Below are 21,350 nucleotides of genomic sequence, written 5' to 3'. Positions count from 1 at the left end.
AATTGAAAATCTTTCATTAAAAATGATTGAATACTTACCATCCCATCACAATCTTTGGTGATCCTTGTACAAATAATCCACCTCATCATTTATTTTTCTTAGCCAATATTTTATGATTATACACAAAATATATTGTACACATAATATATTATATCTCGATAAGCTATTTTAAATTTAAGCGATCCCAACTACTATCTTAAACTAAAAATAATCGGTTGATATATTTTATATATGTGTATATAATCATGTATATTCCATCTATATCGACTAAAAAAAATAAATCATCCGTTAATTGTGTAACAATCCCTATATAATACTCGTATCATAACTCCACCGGCGGTTCGAATCTCAGAATATTCTTATTCAGTCACCTCCTTCCACGTCTACGTAGGAAACACCAACCGTAAAACCATAAAAATCCCAACGCTTTTTCTTTCTTCTTCTCCCCTTCGTCTTCCCAATTCCATTTCCAAAAAAAATTCTTGATTCAATTTCACTCCTCAAAATCCCAATTCTCTCTCCAGATCAAACAATTCTTAATTCAACGGAATTCTCGAATAATTCCGTAGAATTGTTTCAATTCCGATCAGGAGAGAGAATTTCTAACTTTCGATCCCCATTTTTTGGTGTTTTTGCCCTTTTTACCCTTCTCGCTTTTGTGCGTTAGCTTTGTGATACGCATGTGTTCAAATTCTAATCACTTCATTACTTTCTTTTTAATCTTTCTTCTCCATTTTTCCCCTCAGATTTTCACTTTTAGGAGTAATAATTGTAGTATCAACAACTCATTAATACTGAGATTCTTATTAAGATAAGATTTTTAACGATAATCTTACTTAATCCCATTAATTCCAATTAATTTTATTGGGTCGGTTTCCAATTAATCGCATTTTTTAGCCATGGATTCTCAAAACAAGAGTAGTCGTCAGCTCCAAAGAGGTTCGTTTCTTTAAAGTTTTAATAATTAATTTTTAATCGAATTTTACTCTTTTAAATTGAAGTTTGTACTTATTTTTGTCGGTGGGAAGATTTTTAAAAAATGTAAAAGGTTTAAAAAATCTATTTATGATAGAAAACACTTTTGCTGACTCTACATTCTAGATTTATTTCTAGGTATTACTTAAATTCAGTCTTTTTTTTTTGTTTTTAACAGTTCAATTTTGCATTATTTGAGCTGAATTAAGCCCATTGACGGTTGATTTATTTATCAATTAAAACTATGTATACTGCAGCATCAGAACGAAAACCTTTTGGTTTATTTAATTAAAAAAAATCCACTTCTAAAGTTTTCAGCTTGCAGGAATATGCTTTTCTAACAGTTTGTGACGTCACCTGTTTTTGGTCCTCTATATCAAGAATAACACTACTCCCTCCGTTTGGCTGAGTACGAAGTTAATAATTTTTTATTTTTTTTTAAAAACTTTGTGGTCTAGAAGAAACCATAGGTATTTGTCATTATAAATCATCTCATTACGGGTAAAATAGAAGTACAAAATTAAATTATTTATCGTTCTTCCGGGACAGACTAAAAGAAATATCACATAAACTGGTATGGAGGGAGTAATAAGTTAGTAGAATTTATATGGCAGAGCAGGTCTGGAACATGTCAGCAAACAACAGTTTGGTTTTATTTAATTAGAAAATCATTTTTGAAGTTTTCAACTTGTGAGGAATATGCTTTTAAACGGTTTTCTGTGATTGTGATGCTGCATAATTTTCGTCCTCCATATCAAGAATAACATCGACCCAACTTGTTTAGGACCTTGTTTAGGACTGAGGCGTAGTTGCTTTTTCTTTATCAATAATAGACTGAGGCGTAGTTGCTTTTTCTTTATCAATAATAACAACGCGGTACTAGTAGATTTTCTATGTCTGGACCAGGTTTATAGCATGTGCGCAAACCTTTTTACTGCTTACCCGCCATTTAGGAGACACTTTGTGCTCTTGTTTGCCAAATTAGCAGCTATCCTGCTTATCAAAGAGGCAACATTTGGTGATTTTAGCAAAAATGGGTTCCTGATTAAAACTGGAATACGGGACAAGACACTCGATAATTATAGTCCTTTCATATGTTTGGAATCTGAAGCACAAAAAAAAGAAAAGCAAGCAGTAGGCCATTCCGTATTTTCTTATACTAATACAAGACTTTGTGACCTGTTTTGGCTGTCCATGTGATCACTTCAAACATGAATTTCTACATTTTTGTTTCTAATCTTATGCCCCACTTGTGGGATTACACTAGGTTGTTGTTGTTGTTGTTATTTCTAATCTTATGGATGCTTTCATTTTTCTTGGTAAAAAACTTTATTAAGTGAGTTGTTTTCTCCTTAGCTCCTTGCTTCTCAAATGTTGGACGGAGGTATGTGGCTTCGCCATCTGTTATTGTAATAGGTGGTGGGATGGCAGGACTTGCAGCTGCTCGTACTCTTCATGATGAATCATTTCAGGTATGCCCTGGAAATATGTATTAGTAGAAATATGACCATTTTATGACTTTTTATTTACTATAATGGTGATGGTGGATGTGCATCATGAAGTTGATATTTTCTTGCAGGTTGTTGTGTTAGAATCACGAGATAGAATTGGAGGCCGAGTTCACACTGATTACTCTTTTGGTTTTCCTGTTGACTTGGGTGCATCATGGTAGTGAATTGTTGCTTTTTGAAGATTCGACTTTATGTTTATTACACAGTAAACATATGCATTTTGCTTCCAATGGATATTAAGATTTTAACTGGTTTAGGTTGCATGGCGTCTGCAAAGAGAATCCTTTGGCACCTCTTATTGGAAAACTAGGATTGCCTCTCTATCGTACAAGTGGTGACAATTCAGTTCTTTACGACCATGATCTGGAAAGGTTTATACTCTAAGCTCTCCTTGCTTTTCATGTGTGTAAATATGCATCAAATCTATGCATAAATACTTACATGATCAAGTTGATATGCTTCTACATGTCATTATGTGCAAGTGTGGAAACAAGTGATTGCTAATTTTGGGGTTGTGACCTTTCTAAGCATGTAAAATAATCAACTAACATATCTTGTGATTGTCCAGTTATGGGCTTTTTGACATGGATGGAAATCAAGTTTGTCAGGAATTAGTTGCAAAGGTTGGCGAGACATTTGAGAGCATTTTGAAGGAGGCATGTTCTCCCTTTTTCTACCCACTTTTATTTCTGAGTCATGATATATGAAATATCTAATTCTTTACGAGTTTCGTAAGGAAAGGATCCCTCTTCCATGTCTTTAAAGTATGTGTATTGTGGACATTTTCTGACTATGAGCTGACTCGCTTTGTCTGCAGACTGATCAAATTAGGCAAGAATCCAGTGAAGACATGTCTATCAGTCGTGCTATATCAATGGTTTTCGAAAGGAGACCTGATTTAAGGTCCTGCTTAATTCTGTTTGTTGACATATTGACTCAACTTCCCGAATCACCCAAAGAGGAAAAAAGAGCATTAAAATTTTTACTAAGCGAAAATTGTTAATGCAGGTTGAGTGGCCTTGCTCATAAGGTGTTGCAGTGGTACCTATGCAGAATGGAAGGCTGGTTTGCCGCAGATGCAGATACCATATCACTCAAGTGTTGGGACCAGGTTGGTTTACTTGCCTCCTTTTGACCGAGTTAACTTGTTGGAGGAATGCTCACCTTCTTATTGACAATTGTCTTTCATAGGCATTTGATCTGGTTATAGGAACTTGCTGATGTTAGAAATGCTCACCTTCATGATTGTTATATACAGGAAGAATTGCTTCCTGGTGGGCATGGTCTTATGGTCCGGGGATATAAGCCTGTCATCAATACACTAGCAAAAGGGCTTGACATTCGGTTAGGTCACAGGTAAAGAACATCTCCCTGACATCCCACCCCTCACCCCCTGCTGGAAACAAAGGACACTAGCAGTTCCTATGACTCATTTGTTCTTGGAATCATTCCTCAGGGTTACAGAAGTTGTTAGACGTTATAATGGTGTGAAGGTAACAGTTGAGGATGGGAGTTCTTTTGTAGCCGATGCTGCCATTATTGCTGTTCCTCTTGGTGTTCTGAAATCAAATTGCATCAGGTTTGAACCAAGATTACCTGAATGGAAAGAGGCCGCCATTAAAGAACTTGGTGTAGGAATTGAGAACAAGATTATTTTGCACTTTCAAGACGTCTTCTGGCCAAATGTTGAGTTCTTGGGAGTAGTTGCAGAAAGCTCATATGAGTGCAGTTACTTTCTTAATCTTCACAAAGCTACTGGCCATCCTGTCCTTGTTTATATGCCTGCTGGACAACTGGCCCGCGATATCGGGGAACTGTCAGATGAGGCTGCTGCTAATTTTGCATTTAAGCAACTTAAGAGGATCCTTCCTGATGCGACTGCTCCTGTAATGTTACACTTCCTTTCTTGCTCCCATGCATAACTTTTGGGTTTTACATTTTTTGCGTTGCTCTGAAAATTCCCTTTTCTATTTTGTTTGCTCAGCATCATTCTCTGAATTAACTCTTTATTATACAATGATGGTTTGCCGCTTCCTCAAGATGTTAGTGGCTGACAAGTTTTAGTAATGGAAATCTCCCTCTAGTTTATTCATTCTCTGGATGTCAAAGTTCAAGAAGCCTGACTAATTGTCTTAAGCATCTTTCATGTGATCTTTCTTTAACCATTAGTTTTGTTGGTCAAACATTATGCTTCTGAATTTCTAAAACTTCTGTCTTAAACCAATATCTAATTCTTGCAAGAAAAGCATTTGACTGGTTTGAGATATCATACCGAGGACTGTTGAAGCAATTTCGTTTGAGTAATCCTTCCACGTTACATTGTTATAAGTATGATGTTTTGATGAAAGTTATATTATCCTGATAATGACATTATCTAACTCTTTTTTTATGCTCCTGGTCTTGATGCAGATTCAGTATCTTGTTTCTCATTGGGGAACAGACATAAACTCACTGGGATCATATAGCTATGATACAGTTGGGAAGCCCCATGATCTATATGAAAGGCTGAGAGTACCAGTAGATAACCTATTCTTTGCTGGGGAGGCAACGAGTACGGATTACCCAGGTTCTGTACATGGTGCATATTCAACTGGATTGCTGGCTGCTGAGGACTGCAGGATGCGTGTCCTGGAGCGACATGGAGAGTTGGATATTTTCGAGCCAGTCATGGGTGAGGAAACACTTATTCCCATTTTGATTTCCAGATTGTAACTCTTAGGTTCTGATATACAGAACCAGAAACATTATAAATTAGTTGCCATATGGGATTGAGCTGACACAATGTGGCTGGCTGCTTAGCGATAAATTGTTGAAATCACAGGTTTTAAATGAATTTTCAGCTAACATGGGTAGTCTGTCCCCGGTGAACTAGGTAATAGAGGACATTTTTGTAATATGTAGCTATAGCTGTGAATTGCAGCTTGTAGTGACACTGAGTTATACCTCTGAATTTTTGTGTTTAAGAAGATTATCTTATGATTACCTTATTTTTGCATAATGAGGTGTATTCATTTCCCAAGGCAGGTTCTTTTCATTTTGGCAGATGCATCACTAATCATTTCATCTTTCATTTCTCATCACATATATAGTAAGAACCAGTATCTTATGGTAAAATTCAACTTACCAAATAAAATACTTGATTAACAACCAAAAATACTTGCTGGTGCCATGATCTTTAAGATTTTCATCTTTCAATCGCCCAGCCCCAAGGAAGCTGGGGCTTGAAGAATTTGTGACAAGTTTTCAAGGAAAATTTATGCATTTTGATGTGAAAGCAAACACTCATTGTCAAAATGTTCGTTGATTGTCATGAAAAAAATAGTTATGAAGAGTTGTGAGCAGAAACTCTATTCAAGGGCTGTCTGCAAGATCTTCACTTTCTCTATTTCCAGCTTCCTTTAAGCGCGCGGCAGCTTTTGCAACCTACATTTCAGTTGAGAATTTGTAGTAGGTAACATGTATAGGAGACTGCATTCCGGATTTATAGTCAGTGAGTTCATAGTCAAACACGAACACATACACACACAAGCATATTTGTTTTTTGCATATGTAACTTATGGATCGAGCTGAAAGCAATAGGTTCAGTTGAATTCACTAAATCATTAGCTAATGCCAATGTCAATGTCGGGGCGAGGGTGAAGTAATGAAAATGGAGCAGCAAAGTTACCTCAGTATTCCAGTTTGTTCTGGCAGTTAAAACAGACAATGTGAATGTTTGTAGGATAACTCCTGCAATCATACCCCACCATATTCCCTGAAAGAAAAACCATAGTGATTTTGTATGTGTGTAGGCAAAAGGCCAGAAAAGAAGGAGAAACAGAATTTCTGATTATCCAATTTTGTTAAGAATAAGAAAAAAAAATGAAATAAACTCACTGCTTCTTGTAAACTTGTTTTGAAGCCAAGAATACATCCAATTGGGAGGCCAATAAAATAATAAGTAGCTAGATTGACATATGCTACCACTGCTTGCCATCCACTACCAACAGCCACACCTAATATTTGCAAGAAATTGTGAGAATTCACTGCTTGTAATCAGATTCAAGAAAACTTAAAATTTAATAAAGGATTTAAGTTATATGTACTGACTAAATAGTTTTCACACTATCAGAATAGCTTAACCGCAAGTAACTTAAAATTTCTTCTGGTTACCGATCAATATAATTATAAACTATGATGCTTGTATCCTGTAAAAATGCTGCAGCACCTGTGACGGATCTTCCAAAAGGTGCATTATTTTTTGAGGATCAGACACAGGTGCGGCGGAACATAAATTATAAAGGTTACCATTTCAAATGACATGATTCCCGTAAATATTTTTGCATTATCAGTGCATATAACTTATAGTAACCTTTAATAAATTGGTTCTTCAAAGAGCAAGAATTGCTAGAGCTTCTTTACCAGATAGAATGGGTTGAATGCCATTCAACCAAACAGAAATGGCAAGTAATGGAGTCAAATTTGAGACAGCCTCAATGACTTGAGTGTCACTTGTAAAGAGTTTGCTTAATCCAATCCTGAATATCAGCACAATAATGCAGAGAACTGTACTGATCAGGATACTTGTCAAGCTCACTATGATCACTGAAAACTTGGCAACTCTTGGATGTCCTGCTCCAAGCTCATTACTAACTCGAACACTGCAAATAAGAGTATTAACCAGTACATTACTATTGAAATAATGATGTTCTTTTAGCTCCCAAATGAACCGATTCTTTAGGCGTATACTGTAACATACCTGGCTGCAGCGCCTAGTCCTAACGCGACTTGCATATCCCAGTTCCAGTAATTCATGCTGTTATTGCCACTAGAAGTTGTGAGCCTAAACAAGTAATTTAAAGAAACAGAACAAGAAAGGAAAATTTTCTTTTACCAGATAGAGATGGAGTCTAATGAGATTGTAGAATTTGGAAGGAGGCCTGATACAAGCACTAGGCCTTGAGAGTACCATATCTCCAAGCTACATTCAGAAAAAGAACTTAAAATTATTACTACTTGAACATAGATTTTACAAAAGCCAGTGTATACTAGTGGCTGCTGAGCATTCGGATTTCAGTTAGCCCGACCAGGTTGGCTACGGATCACTATGTGGTCCCGGGCCGAACCCAATTTGTGGGTCACATATGTGAAACCGGCCCAAGCTGCTTAATGGCTCGTTTGGTATGAGGGATAAAGGATAACTAATGAGTTTATCCCATGTTTGGTTGGGATAAAATCGTGGTATAACTAATCCTGAGATTAGTTATCCCAGGGACTGTAGTGTTTTTTGATCACTATGGGAGGGTGGGACTATCCCAGGATAACTAATCCCGGGATAATTAATCATGAGATAACTTATTTCCCAACCAAACGACCCCTTAAGAACCAGGTCGGTTAATGCATGAGGCGGGCCGGGCCAGTTAAGGCGGCCCAGGCCACTTGACAGGTCTAGTATTTGAGAGGGAAATGGGTTCTGGAATATCTAAACTAACCATAACATGACAGCTGAGGCAACAGTTAGCTTGAAGTAAGGCCAAATGCTTTTGAAAGCATCAGTAGAGAAACCAGTCCAAGTTTCCTTGCATAAAGGACTAAAATTTATATAAAGATATTGCGCAACGACTAACAGCCACCACGAGAAGCTCTGCGCGAGAGAAGCTCCGAGAAGACCATATTCCAAAACATCAACCACTAGCCAAGTAACCAGAACATGCACAACGAAGACGGCAACAGCTATATAAGCCATAGGATTGACAATGTTCTGTGCCTGCAGAAACCTCTGCATTGGGCAGCTTATAGCAAATGCATAAAGCTGAAGGATCAATCCACGGGCGAATAATTCGCCTTGTTCAGAAATTGTGTCTGATTGCCCTATTGCTTTAAAAAGTGGCCCTGAGAACCAATATGGAAATGAGAGGAGAAATGCTGCTCCAAGATGCAAGATAATTGCTCTCTGGCATATTACTCCCATAACTGCATATCTTTTTGCTCCATATGCTTGGCCACAAACTGTCTCAACAGCACTTGCCATACCTAACTGTTGAAACATTTTAGGAAATACAATACCAGAAAGTAAGAAGAAAGACTTCGACACGCGAATTAACCACTATCCTTAAAGAATAATATTGCATGCATATTATTTAGGTGTTCCTTTTATCTTTCCCAAGACGAGGGTCTACAGGAAACAGTCTTTCTGTCTTCTTTAAGGTAGGGGTAACGTATGCGTGCATATTATCCTCCTCAGACCCCACTTGCGAGATTACAGTATGTTTGTTGTTGTTGTTGTTGCATATTATTTAGGTGGATACAAACAAGTTACTTCGGGATACAACAATGCCAAGCTAATCAGCTTAGCCATTGTTCACAAAAATCAGAATTTATAGAAATGAAACCAACTCTATTTTTAACAGATATATTATGAGCTCGTCAATTCCCCCTTTATATATTACAATCTATCTAACAAAACAAACTCTATTAAGTGATCATGTGGTAAAAACTAGCATTGTTTGCGAAGTCAAAAGTTATATGATAGAGGTGAATCAAAGATTTGAAGGTAGCAAGCGTATCATTTACTATTATTTATATAACTCTCAATAATCTTTATAACTTTTTATATACATATAAATATATTGACTTTGACGCGTAGTGGGTGCACTGTGCCGCGCTTATGCTATCTCAGCAGTTACTGATCAACCAAAACAAAAGCATACATATAAAAAGGAACAAAAAATACCATGACACCATAAGCAAAGCCTTGAATTCCCACACTAACAATGGAAGCAGCAGCTAACTCCAATGAACCAAAATGTCCAACAAACATGAGTGTGACAAAACCAAGCATGTAGTTAAAAATCAAGACTATAATAACAGCCCCTGATAAAAGCCAAAGTAGTCTTGATTCCCATGCACATAACTTGATATACCCTTTGAAAGACACATTCTTGTGTTCCAAGAACTCTTCGATTTCGTCCGACGACATGTCTGATAACTTAGTGTTCATGTCAAGTATACTAGGTAGCAGTGGCTGGTCCTCCATTAGTCCTGTTTCTCCCTGTCTTTGTCTCTTAACAATGCACCCTTTATATGCATTTAAAGGAACATAATTTGAGTAGATGTAAATATTTTTGTACAAAATTCACTAAGGTGAACAGGTGCAACTACCAGTCCTGTTTGAGACTAAGGTATAGACTAGTATTTGACCTTTTTTATGTTTTCTTTGTTCTTTTACCATGAAAAGGGTAGCTAGTCAAACCAGTGTATTTGTAAGTATTTTTATAGGTCAGTTGGAAGCTTAGGTATGGATTCTTTTAACTTAAAAAGAGTGGTGAAAAAAGTTAGGTGCAAAGGACACATATCTAGTGGTTGATACTATTAGGAGGTTAAATTATGTGCATTGACAATGTATGATTCTTTTACAAGCTCGGGTTAAGATGTCTGCGGCCGTTAAGGGTAGGGACAGGTGTTGAATATGCAAATTTCGGTCTCGATATTGATTTTCGGATTAAATAAATGACAATCTAAATCCAATCCAAATAAGTTCAGATTGGATCGAAATTTTTGGATTAATCGGTTTGTATATTTCGGATTTTCGGTTTTGAGCCTATAAATTTAGATGTTTTTTCTTCTTACAAAATGAACATCTAAATAAAGTATTCATGTTTAAATTACCAAAAAAGTTTCTCATTCTTACTGCATTCATCCAAATAAAGTATTTAAGTAAGGAAGTCATTATCAAGAAAATACAATAAAGACATTAATAAGGCCAATAGGAAGTAGCAATAGTAAAATTATGTCTAAGTAAAAAGTATATAGTAATTTAGTAATTAGTATTGAATATATGAGATAAGGTCTAATGAGTAGGAGATTTGACTTATTACTATTGGCATATGAATAATAGACTAAGAGGGTGTTTGGTTAAGCTTTATAAGCTGGTCAAACTGGCTTATAGGCACCTTTTGGCTTATCTACGCGTTTGGTAAACACTCAAAGTGCTTATAAGCCAAGTGCTTATAAGCTAAAATCAGCCATAAGTCATAAGCCGGTCACCCCCAACTTATGGCTTTTCAACTTATAAGCACTTTTAGTTTGACCAACACTTTTACTAGTTTATCCTTAATAATATTTTCTAATTCACAAAATACTTTTCCCAAAATAAATTTCTTAACTTTCTCTTCATTCCATATTCGTTATTAATTCTTTTCTTTACAAAGAAATTTTTAATTTATAATCTTTTGAAAAAGATTCAAGGGTATTTTAGTCATTTTAACAAAAGAATAGCTTATCAGTATTTTTTAATCAAACACATCAACTGCTTATTATCAGTTTCAACACTTCTATCCAAACACGTAAATGCTTATTTTAAAAATCAGTTTCAGCATTTAAAAAAACTTTTCAGCACTACAAGCTTATCAGCTATTTACAATCAGCTAATCCAAATGGGCTCTAAATATAAAGTATAAAATTTTTGGATTTTTGGATATCTACAAATCTGAAGTACCAAATCCAATATCCAAAAAATTTAAAAATTAAATTTGAAATCCAATCCATAATTCAAAAATCCAAACCAAAAATTCAAAAAATTTCGGCTTTTGATTTGAATATCGGGTTTGTCCAAACTATGCCTCAGAGGAAGGTCTTTTCGTAATGGATAGCCCTCGAAACCATAATCTGTTGATATACGGCGTAGATCCGGATGATTGATAAGAAACACCAAACATATCCCAAACTTCTCGCTCCCACCGGCCGGCTGATGGAAATAGACTAACTACCGGAGATATTCGTGTTACTTCGTCTGCTCTGGTTTAAACACGAATGCGTGAGTTATACCGAATACTCAGTAAATTATAGATCATGCCTGGGGTGAGCTTGTCTGGCGGGGCAATTTGGAGAGCGTCGAATCAGAAAGCTTGTTTGGATTTTTTGAGGCTTATATAGAGTGCCCTCCACATATAAAACGACCTTTCTTACCCTATAAGGATCCTAAATCTAAAATACTAATCTTCCCTACAGGTGAATTTGTCGGTGTTAACTACTTATAGCAAACATGATTTGAAACCCAAAAAAGAAAAAAGAGGAAATAACTTATCATCATAGTTAAACAACACTATAACATTGATTCTGTCGGTGCGTATAACAATTCTTGAGTAACAATATTATATCTTGTATAAAAAAAAAATTCAATTTCACCTTTCTAAAAATTGAACACAAGAGCTTTAGGTGATTTAGTCCATTCTTAAGTACAGGTGTATCCGTCCTATTCATAATATTACATGAGTATTTCTGATTCAAGAAATCATCACAGCTATTAGCATTGATAGGGAGCCTATGTTTTTTTGACAGCACTTAATTGGAAGGTCAAGGCCCTCTTTTGCCCATCTGTTGCACTTCAAGTGGAGAAAGTATCATGATGTACCATACATTGTTCACAAACTCCCTGGAACAGGACAGAAATTAGTTTAAAATGATAGTGTAATATGTTGTGCCGACTCTTCAAAAATATTACCGCACCCCTGTAGGTCCTCAAAAAATACATTACTTTTGGAGGATCCGACATGCACCCGGCAATATTTTTGCAAAGTCCGAGCAACATAGGTGTAACATGATTTGGTCACTAAAAGGTAGTTACATGTCAGTACCTAGGTTAATCCTGTGAGAAATGAACCTTGAATAACTCAACCCCTAAAATTAACTCATGCAAAGCTGAATGCTCAAGACAGTATGAGAATAGCCTATTTCCTTAAACAATGTGGGACCTTACACTCCCCTACACACTCACGACTGGACAACCGGAGCACGAATAACATAGCACGGGGCCCAACATTGAATAACAAAACAGTAGGGACCGATGGGTCTGGCTGTGATACCATGTGAAAAAATAACCTGTGTAAGTTCATGAACATTAACGAAAGAGACCCTGATTAGTGAACCTGCCAGAAACAAGCAATGTGAATCAAGAAAATAATATTGACAAATATTCCCATCTTTAAATTTTTTATAAATAAACAGATGTGCCCCTAAATTATCAGAAAATGTAAGATTCAATGTTTCTCACATCAGATGTGCATTTCATAAGCAGTGTTACAATTTTAAAAAATGCACTAATGAACAAATTACTATAACAATAAATAGTGTCATTTTAAATATTTATCTTCAAAATTTTCATTTTTCTTATGCATATCTAATAAAAACTTCGACAAAGCGGTGTCGTGACAACGCATGCAAGGTGTAAACGCCCAGGATGTGCCCCTGGGCCTGCAGGGCACTTCATGGTCTTTTGCCTCTTCTAAGTTTGTATATATAGCCTTAAAACTAAAATCCTATTTCATTATAGTTCTGCATTAGGTTAATAACCATGATTATTGCTATTGAAAAAGACTACTAGGGCAGTTCAGTGCACTAAGCTTCCGTCTGGGGAAACGCCGGACCGCAAGGGTCTATTATACACAGTTTTTCCCTGCATTTCTGCAAGAAGTTGTTTCCACGGCTCGAACCCGTGACCTCCTGGTTATATAACAACAACTTTACCAGTTACCGCAAGACTTCCCTTCAACAGAAAAAGTCTACTAATTCCAGAAATTGATATATAATTGCAATGGAAGTGATAAAGAAAAAAAGAATCACATGTTCCAATTTATAAGCATAATATTGTGACACTTCAATTTTGCTCTAGTCTCTTTAACTCTGATTGTAAACTGTAAAGTACATACATATTTTCTCTTCCTCCTACCCACCCTTACTCCCTTTTTGTTCCATTTATTTTGAACATAAAAATGTAGTCGGTCCATACAATTTTGTAGAGTTTGGTGATAAATTGGATAGGCCTAGCAAAAAGATTTGGTTAGCCATTATATTGGATTGAGTTTCCTCATGAGTTATGAATCAGGCGGCTGTTTTTTCTTACCAATTTGATAATATCAAAGTAGTATTTCTAACTTTTCAGAAAACTGTATATATTAATAATATTTGAGGTATAAACAGTGTTGAGAAAGGAGCAGGAGCTAGATAGTTAAGGCTTACACCTAACTTATTAGATATGCAAAGTTTTATTCTCCCAAAAAATGTTACTCCCATCGGTCCACTTTAATTAATTTTTTGATTATTTTCACATATATTAACGAATTCACCTTTTAACATTAATTAACAATAAAATTGACTATATTAATCTTATTTTGTTCATTGAAAATATAAAAAATACTTTTAGGCTCTTTACTCCAAAGGTTAATTCCTTTTTTATATTTGAAAATATCAAATATTGTGGATCACAAGAAAAATACCAAAAAAATCAATTAAATTGGACCGGAGAAAGTACTTTTCTTTTCCAGAGAAAATATTAAGTGAAGTACTAGTACTTGAGAAGGCATTAAATAGCATAACTGCTCATTTATGAAACTTAATAGCATAAAAATGATAAATTGATTTTTCGTATTAGTTAATAGTTTGTATCTCTTTGAAATACAAACTAATATTTCAATATTTTACTTGAAGTTCAAATAATTAAATTCGGTATTTGTAATAGTCATGGCTAAATAATATTTATGAATAGTGTAGTTCAGCATTTGCAAATACTGATATTGTAATTAAACTACAACTCCAATCCTGATCATTTATTAATTTGCATTTATATATTCTTTGTGCGTTTTTACTCATAGTTTGGTATGTAATTAGGGAAATAGTAGCTTAAGAAATTCTTTTTATTTCGTAAGCCCAAATTAAAAATAAATAATTATAACAATAATAAATAGGAAGCCAAAAGATGGATGAAAATTAAAGGCTAGAAATAGGAAGCCAAAAGATGGATGAAAATTAAAGGCTGGTGATTTTATTTTGACTTCATTTGCCGAACCCATACCATAGGTATTGAATTGAACCGTTAGAATCTCTCTCTCATTATACCCTACCTTTTCAAACACATAGGGTAGCTTGAAATGTTTAGTTCTTTGGGGTTTCTTTTTATTTTATTCTTTTAGTTTTTCGTTTCAAATATTGTGTTACCGAAAATATAATTGTTACTGGCTAAGGCCTAAGAGTATATTTGGTGCGATATAGCAATAATAAAGTGACTTATCTGTTACAATTTTTTTTTAAAAAAACACTTTGTTACACCATTCGCAATAATTGAGTAACTTTTCTGTTATAAAATAAAGAAAAATGACTTTATTACATTATTTTAAATAGTTTAGTAACTATATAAGCAATTAACTCTCTCTACTTTAGAATCGTTGCATAACTAGTACGTGAACCAAACAATCCTATGGGTAGGCATGGGCAGGAAGTAGAGATTATGTATATGTGCTATACAATATGAGTTCAAGAGGCAGATTCAAGATTTAATGTTTATGGGTTCCTGCAACAATCTCGAGTAAATTTTCAATAGTAACTGGGTTTAGATTCAAATATTTATAGATATTTAGTGAATTTTTCGAACAAAAACTACTGGGTTCACGCGAATCCGTAGGCCGCAAGGTGGATCCGCCCCCGGCTACTAGAGTAAAGATGGAGAATAGTCACAAAATTATGCATAATAAATTAGAAACTGGCATAAAGTGAGAAAATTCCTCACCAGTATCCAAATATTTTTCTCTTTTTCCAATTCCATGTCAATAATCTTTCAAATTTCTGGATAGCAATAGCTTTTGGCCACATCATTAATTTTGTTTATAACATAACCAAACAACCTCGGTTCCTTGAGCCGAAGGTCTATCGGAAACAACATCTCTATCTTTGTAAGGTAGGGGTAAGGTCTGCGTACACACTACTCTCCTCAGACCTCACTTGTGAGATTACACTAGGTTGTTTGTTTTTTTGTTTATAACATAACCAAACAGATAGTGAAGTAGGATTCTTCTGTTTCCAGGCTATATATATATACATGAGTTAGAAGAGGCTAAACAGCAAAGAAGTGCCCTGCAGTTATAATTCAACTAAGATGGCTATTTCAAGGCTTGTTTTACTTTCCCAAAAGATAATTAAGCCCTCTTCTCCTACCCCATTTTCACATAGAATTCACAAGCTCTCTCTTATGGATCAAATGGGGACTCGCACCTATATGCCGATTTCTTTCTTCTACCCAAAACAAGACACTGCAATCTCTCTTGAACCGACTAAGGTCTCCCAAATTCTTGAGAAGTCGCTTTCCAAAGTTTTAACCGCATATTATCCATTTGCTGGACGTGTACGCGACAATTCCTTTGTCGAATGTAATGACATGGGAGTCGATCTCTCTCAAGTCCGAATTGATTGTCCAATGTCAAGTATTTTCAATCAACCTCGTACTGATATCGAAAAGTTAATATTTCCTAAAGATCCTTGGAGCACATCTACGGACAGTTTAATCGTAGCTCAACTTAATCATTTTGAATGTGGTGGCATAGTACTAAGTGCATGTATTTCCCACAACGTTGCTGATGGTTACAGTATGACTAATTTCCTAAGGAACTGGGCCCTTGTCGCGCGTGATTCAGAAGCAAAACCATCTCCCCTGTTTAATGGAGCATCAATTTTTCAACCGACCAACTATTCTGCACCACAAGTGGCTGATCCTAGTCGAAAACAAAATGCATCGAAAAGGTACCATTTCTCGGCCTCCAAGTTAAAAGCTCTCAAGGCCAGAAGCCAAATTCCTCCTACAACTGTGGAAGCTGTCACTGCATTCCTATGCAAATGCGCTAATACGCCAACTTTTAAGCCATCGTTATTGATCCAAGCAGTAAATCTACGAGGAACAAGTAATGATGCACTAGTTCCAGCAGGCTTGGTAGGAAATGCAATTCTTCCTTACGTTGTATCAGCAGCAAATGAGGAAGATCTGAATTTGCAAAGACTAATTGGTGAGCTTAGAGAAGGAAAAGAAAAGGTCCATAATATGCTCAAATATATTAAATCAGAAGAGTTACTATGTTCAAGGGTATCTGAACTAGCTACACAGATAAACGAGCAAACCTCGAACAATGATTTTTCTATATATAGGTTTTCTAGTTTAAGGAAATTCCCGTTTGATGACATAAATTTTGGATGGGGAAGGCCAACAAGAGTGGATATTGCTACTTTTCCAGTCAATATGTTTCTCTTTCTGGATAACCAAAATGGGGATGGAGTTGAAGTACTCGTAAACTTGGAAGAAGGAGAGATGTCTGTATTTGAAAGTAATGAAGAGCTTCTTCAGTTTGCTTCTCCAAGCTCAGGACTCTAGACAATTTGAAGCCTTCAGAAAAAAGGGAAGATTTCCTCTTTTTGTTTTTTAAATTCTATATCTTCTTCCGAGTGCTAGGAGACTAGACAAACCTCCGTCTTCATATTAATAACCAAGATATTAATACATTATACACGAAGGAGGTAAACATTTTACCTCCTCAAATACTGTATTAAAATTGACCAATCTTAGTCCTTATGTCATGGAACATCAGTGAGCTATGGCCCCAAAAATAAGAACTTTTTTGTTCAAGTTTTACATTGTGATTTAAATACAAATTAACCTCTTCCTTTTTCTTATGTTGTATAATGTATTTAAATCATAATGTAACATTTCGACAAAGGAGTTCTACTTATTTTAGGATCACAACTCACCAGTGACGTTCCAAGACAAAAGAGACTCAGGTTGTTCAATTTTAATATAGTACTTGAGGGGGTAAAGAGTTTGCCTCCCCCATGTATTCATATTTTGGTTATTAATAAAAAAAAGGCAGCCCGTTGCACTAAGCTTCCGCTATGCGCAAGGGTCTATTGTACGCATCCTTACCCTGCATTTCTGCAAGAGACTGTTTCCACAGCTCAAACCCGTCACCTCCTGATCACATGGCAGCAACTTTACCAGTTACACCAAACTCCCCTTCATTTTGGTTATTAATAAGAACTAAATAATTGAAGCCCTCGAAGAAACTAAATAATTGAAGGGAAAAAAAGAAGAGAGAAGAACTCTTCCCTTTTTTTTTGAAGGCCTCAGAACATCTTGAACTATAACCTTGTTTTACCACATTGAGGAAATGCTCTCCGTGATCATTTAACGAGTAAATGGCGAAAACATCCTTTTGACTATATTCCAAACCTAAACTAAATCCTTATACTACCATACTCAGCCCAAAAAAAATCTCAGAACTATCGCAAAATTAGCAAGTTATATCCTCCCATTAGTATCCGTCAAAGAAACGAACTGCTGCAAAATAAGAACCTTCCCAACTTTTCATATCTAAAGAAAATATAGTCCATTTAGGCAATTTCCCATATTCTAGTTCAATTCTGTTCGTACTTGAACTGATCGTCTCTTCCGGGGACAACAACAACCCACTATAATCCCACTAGTGGGGTTTGGGGAGGGTAGTATGTACGCAGACCTTACCCCTACCCTGGGGTAGAGAAACTATTTCCGATAGACTCTCGGCTCCCTCCCTCCAAGAACTCCCCAACTTGCTCTTGGGGTGACTCGAACTCACAACCTCTTGGTTGGAAGTGGAGAGGGTCTCTTCCAGGGAGGGTTTCGTTTTTTTTTTCCGTATACATTGGTATATCTCTTTAATTCTCTTGAAGTTATGCTTGGGAAATTTTGCTTCTTTAGTGTGATTTTTTCTTGTAGTTAGTTTATTTCTCTTGGTTTAAGTTAGCTTCACTCATCTCATAACTTAATTATAAAGGCATAAGAATCTTTCCAAAAGGTTAATGAAGCAATAGCAAATACTGACAACAACTAGAGAAACAGCAAGAAACAGACCTGGTGACGGCAACAACGAAAGTAGAAGCAGACCAGAGGAAAGCACCACAAGCAATGAAAATATCGAAAAGGTTTTGAAACTGATCTGATAGCTCATCGAACTGTGCACGTATTTGTGTAAAGCTGTTAGAGTAGACACTTACATTTTATTGGTTCTAGTCTATGTTAAGTTTGGTTTAAATCCCAAATTAAATAAGATACCATCTCTAGTCATCACATTTCGGTATCCATTCTCAATGCACCATTTCATACTACATATATTTTTACACTCTCCAAGATCAATTGCAAAAGCTATTATAGATTCACTCCTGTAGTTTTTGTCTTTCTATATATATCACCTCTGTAAAGCTAAGGGGATGGTCATTAGAATCTAATTACGTGCATACTCTTTGCGAGCTTGCATCGTTCATCAATAAGGGACTTGGATTTTACATGGAACTGTACACCAACTTATTTATCTAACGCTAATTTACCCTATCCGGGAAAAAACACTAGCTGATTTCTGCACATCTGCTTATGCCTTGGAGGTCAGAGTCATCCGATACCTGTGCTGGTGGAAGGTAGCAGATACTCGATGAAATAGTCAAGGTGCATACATGCTTGCCCAGTCATAAAGAGGACAATTATTTAAGAAATTTTTCCACTTTTCACTCATTCAGTCATTATCTCAAACACATTGGTTACATAATTTCAACTAATAATTTATCCATATATTGTATACTCCAGATATGGTTTCTTTAACTTATGTTGATCCAATTCAAGTTTGTGTTCTGTTCCCTGATCAAACATGTGTGCTTGATTGTACACAGATAGAGAGGGAGGAAGCATATCGTATTTTGACGATTCGGGATCGTTTAGATGGGTTCTTTGGCGGTTTGGCAGATTAAAATATGATTTACATTTGAAAAATTATTCTTTCTGTCATTTTATTTATGTCTAATCTGGAACATGATAACACATGTGGTTTTGACATGAATTAATATATTATAAGAATATAGGTCATATTTTAAATTCTTAAAAAATGCTTAAAATGGTAATTTTCCAAATTTGATCGCAGTTTTGGAGATTGTGATTTTAACGGTCTCTGATTGATCTGAAATTTGGTAGGTTTATCACAAACAACCCAGTGATCAATACTCACTGCTATGCTGTAAAAAAATGTTAACTTTAGCGTTTTAAGACTGTTTAGATGGGGTTTGAGCATTTATTTTTTGAATTATGGAACTTAATCCTTAAAGAGAATTTCGTGGTTGTGATCAAGTTGTCACGACCCCAATTTCCCTCTGTGTGTTGTCGTGACGACACCTAGTCTCTAAGACTAGGTAAGCCTAACAATTTTGCGGAATAAATGAATATAAAGCTAAAACTCAACCTCAACATCTGAATTTAATAAGAACTGCGATTCACAATAATTACAACTCCCAAAACCCGATAGATATAAGTCACAAGTTCTAAACAGAAAAAGTTAAGTGTCTCTATACATTAGAGTCTAATACAAATAAAGAAAACAACATCATAGAGATAGAGGGGGACTCCGAGGTCTGCGGACGCTGGCAGATGTACCTTTAAATCTCCACATACGGTTTAGCTCACTGGTACTTGTCACACCTCTCTTTTTCCACGCAACCCTATTACGAGGTTGAGTTTGAAGAGTTTTTCCAATTAAAGTGACGTTTTGAAAAGAGATTATTTATTATTTGGAGTCGTTACTTGGAATTGAGTTTTGGTGTTCCAAGTCACCTTTTATTTGAATCCCTTATCAAACGGAAGATTTGACTCCTTATTTATGGTCTACGAAAACAGAAGACTGAGTAAGAAATTCTGTTGACCGATGGTAAGGTGTGAGGCATCCCTAGAGTCCCGTGGTTCTAGCACGGTCGCTTTTATTGACTTATGTCCGGCTTAAATCAATTCTTGGCTATTCTTGTATTTTATTGGTTATGGTTTGTTTATTACCACTTCACTTAATTTATTATATTTTATTAATTGTTTTGACCTAGATGCGGTTTGCACCAAAGGTATTCCTATGAAATCGAATATTAAACCAAGGTATGGAATGTACACATGGTCAAAACATAATTATTTTAAATTTAAAGGTATCTAGACGCAAGAATGCGCACATGATCCTTTTATTATTTAAGCATATCAATCCAAGGTTCTAGTATGAATACATGGGCTAATATTTAAAAAAACATCTAAAGCTTTTCTATCGTATTCAGAATACTTTCCTAAACTAATTTTAGATTATTGTAAAGTCATGAAGTATGGAATCTATTGCGGAGGAAGTGTAAAATTTGACTACCATTAACAAGCTACTAAATATAACACAACATTCGGTCTCAAAAAATAAAATTCGTTCCCACTATAGCTAAAAGAACTAACAGACAATATTAAGGAAACAAACTAATACACTAACCTAACAGTTGCGTCAACCACCTAACTTAACTCAAAAGATTAACATGATCTTATGCGAAATATTTAAGTAGTTAATATCAAATAAAAGCAGGCTTTTAATGTGATTTTCAATAATATTATTATATCCAATAAAATTCACCGCAAAGAATGCCAAAAACTTAAATCCAACAGAATTCTTAGTTCATTAACTTAACAAATTCGGTCTACTCCTACAATTCTTTATAAAAACCTCTATGGTTTCTTTAATAAAAATTAATGCTAATCTCATAAATCTAACTACGACTAACATTACTTAAAAGTAAACACATATAGAGAGGCAAGAAATAAAGCTAACACAGTAAAGGCACTCAAACATTCAACCAAAGGTGATAATACGTTAAAGCTTCAAAATCATCCGAAACATGTATACAAGGCAATGAGAGCAAGGATGAACCTTTAAAAGCTAATAATTCCTTTAAACAATGTCGTAGCTACAAACCGGAATCTCGACTAGAAACCTCATCGGAGATAACTTGAATATTCTTCGTGCCAATTATTTGAAGTGCTTAGACTTGTATATGATCTATTTCTTTTTATAAATATGATGTGCTTTGTGTATTTTTTCTCAGATGTTCCCCTCCAAAATAATGTAAAGAAGAGTGAACCCCCTCCCTCCCCCCATTCGTTTATCAAGTTCTCAATTAAGTAGTGAACATAAACTAGTATCTTGTGAAGCGGGGGACATCGTGTGTATGATCATGGGATTGAGGGGATATGGGAGTTGAGACGTG

General features: G+C 35.5%; 3 protein-coding genes across 4 annotated transcripts; 2 read left to right on the top strand and 1 right to left on the bottom strand.

Annotated features, from left to right (window-relative positions):
• Positions 1–335: 335 nt before the first annotated feature.
• On the top strand, positions 336–5,479 carry LOC107775961 (polyamine oxidase 2). Its single transcript, XM_016595768.2, has 10 exons — positions 336–939; positions 2,332–2,447; positions 2,555–2,643; positions 2,744–2,857; positions 3,055–3,142; positions 3,304–3,389; positions 3,495–3,597; positions 3,745–3,842; positions 3,943–4,372; positions 4,896–5,479. Exons 1-10 carry the CDS (start codon positions 900–902, stop codon positions 5,196–5,198), a joined length of 1,467 nt encoding a protein of 488 aa, XP_016451254.1. The 5' UTR covers positions 336–899; the 3' UTR covers positions 5,199–5,479.
• Positions 5,480–5,655: 176 nt separating this feature from the next.
• On the bottom strand, positions 5,656–9,547 carry LOC107775960 (protein DETOXIFICATION 41-like). Of its 2 annotated transcripts, none has more exons than XM_016595765.2 (8): positions 9,199–9,546; positions 7,958–8,502; positions 7,360–7,446; positions 7,225–7,281; positions 6,888–7,126; positions 6,363–6,481; positions 6,154–6,240; positions 5,656–5,909 (listed from the first exon to the last, which is right to left on the bottom strand). In XM_016595765.2, exons 1-8 carry the CDS (start codon positions 9,499–9,501, stop codon positions 5,838–5,840), a joined length of 1,509 nt encoding a protein of 502 aa, XP_016451251.1. In that variant the 5' UTR covers positions 9,502–9,546; the 3' UTR covers positions 5,656–5,837. The 2 variants fall into 2 exon arrangements, with proteins under 2 accessions (XP_016451251.1, XP_016451252.1); XM_016595766.2 differs by having other exon boundaries at positions 5,867–5,954; positions 9,199–9,547.
• Positions 9,548–15,322: 5,775 nt separating this feature from the next.
• LOC107775962 (acylsugar acyltransferase 3-like) lies at positions 15,323–16,952 on the top strand. Its single transcript, XM_016595769.2, has one exon. It carries the CDS (start codon positions 15,391–15,393, stop codon positions 16,651–16,653), a length of 1,263 nt encoding a protein of 420 aa, XP_016451255.1. The 5' UTR covers positions 15,323–15,390; the 3' UTR covers positions 16,654–16,952.
• The last annotated feature ends 4,398 nt before the right edge of the window (positions 16,953–21,350 follow it).

This window comes from Nicotiana tabacum, chromosome 21, assembly GCF_000715075.1.
Source record: "Nicotiana tabacum cultivar K326 chromosome 21, ASM71507v2, whole genome shotgun sequence".
In the NCBI taxonomy this organism is placed as follows: Eukaryota; Viridiplantae; Streptophyta; class Magnoliopsida; order Solanales; family Solanaceae; genus Nicotiana; species Nicotiana tabacum.
The sequence above is the reverse complement of the archived record's forward strand: the minus strand, read 5'-3'. Positions and strand labels throughout refer to the sequence as shown.

What these genes read in the sequence shown, in the direction of transcription:
- LOC107775960 (XM_016595765.2), bottom strand. Translation starts at nt 9,501, where the DNA reads ATGGAGGACCAGCCACTGCTACCTAGTATACTTGACATGAACACTAAG. An exon ending in GCTTTGCTTATGGTGTCATG is followed by an intron (nt 8,503 to 9,198) that starts GTATTTTTTGTT and finishes ATGTTTCAACAG; the next exon opens with TTAGGTATGGCAAGTGCTGT. An exon ending in CATTCAACCCATTCTATCTG is followed by an intron (nt 6,482 to 6,887) that starts GTAAAGAAGCTC and finishes TGCAAATATTAG; the next exon opens with GTGTGGCTGTTGGTAGTGGA.
- LOC107775961 (XM_016595768.2), top strand. Translation starts at nt 900, where the DNA reads ATGGATTCTCAAAACAAGAGTAGTCGTCAGCTCCAAAGAG. An exon ending in TTCATGATGAATCATTTCAG is followed by an intron (nt 2,448 to 2,554) that starts GTATGCCCTGGA and finishes ATTTTCTTGCAG; the next exon opens with GTTGTTGTGTTAGAATCACG. An exon ending in TTGAGAGCATTTTGAAGGAG is followed by an intron (nt 3,143 to 3,303) that starts GCATGTTCTCCC and finishes CTTTGTCTGCAG; the next exon opens with ACTGATCAAATTAGGCAAGA.
- LOC107775962 (XM_016595769.2), top strand. Translation starts at nt 15,391, where the DNA reads ATGGCTATTTCAAGGCTTGTTTTACTTTCCCAAAAGATAATTAAGCCC.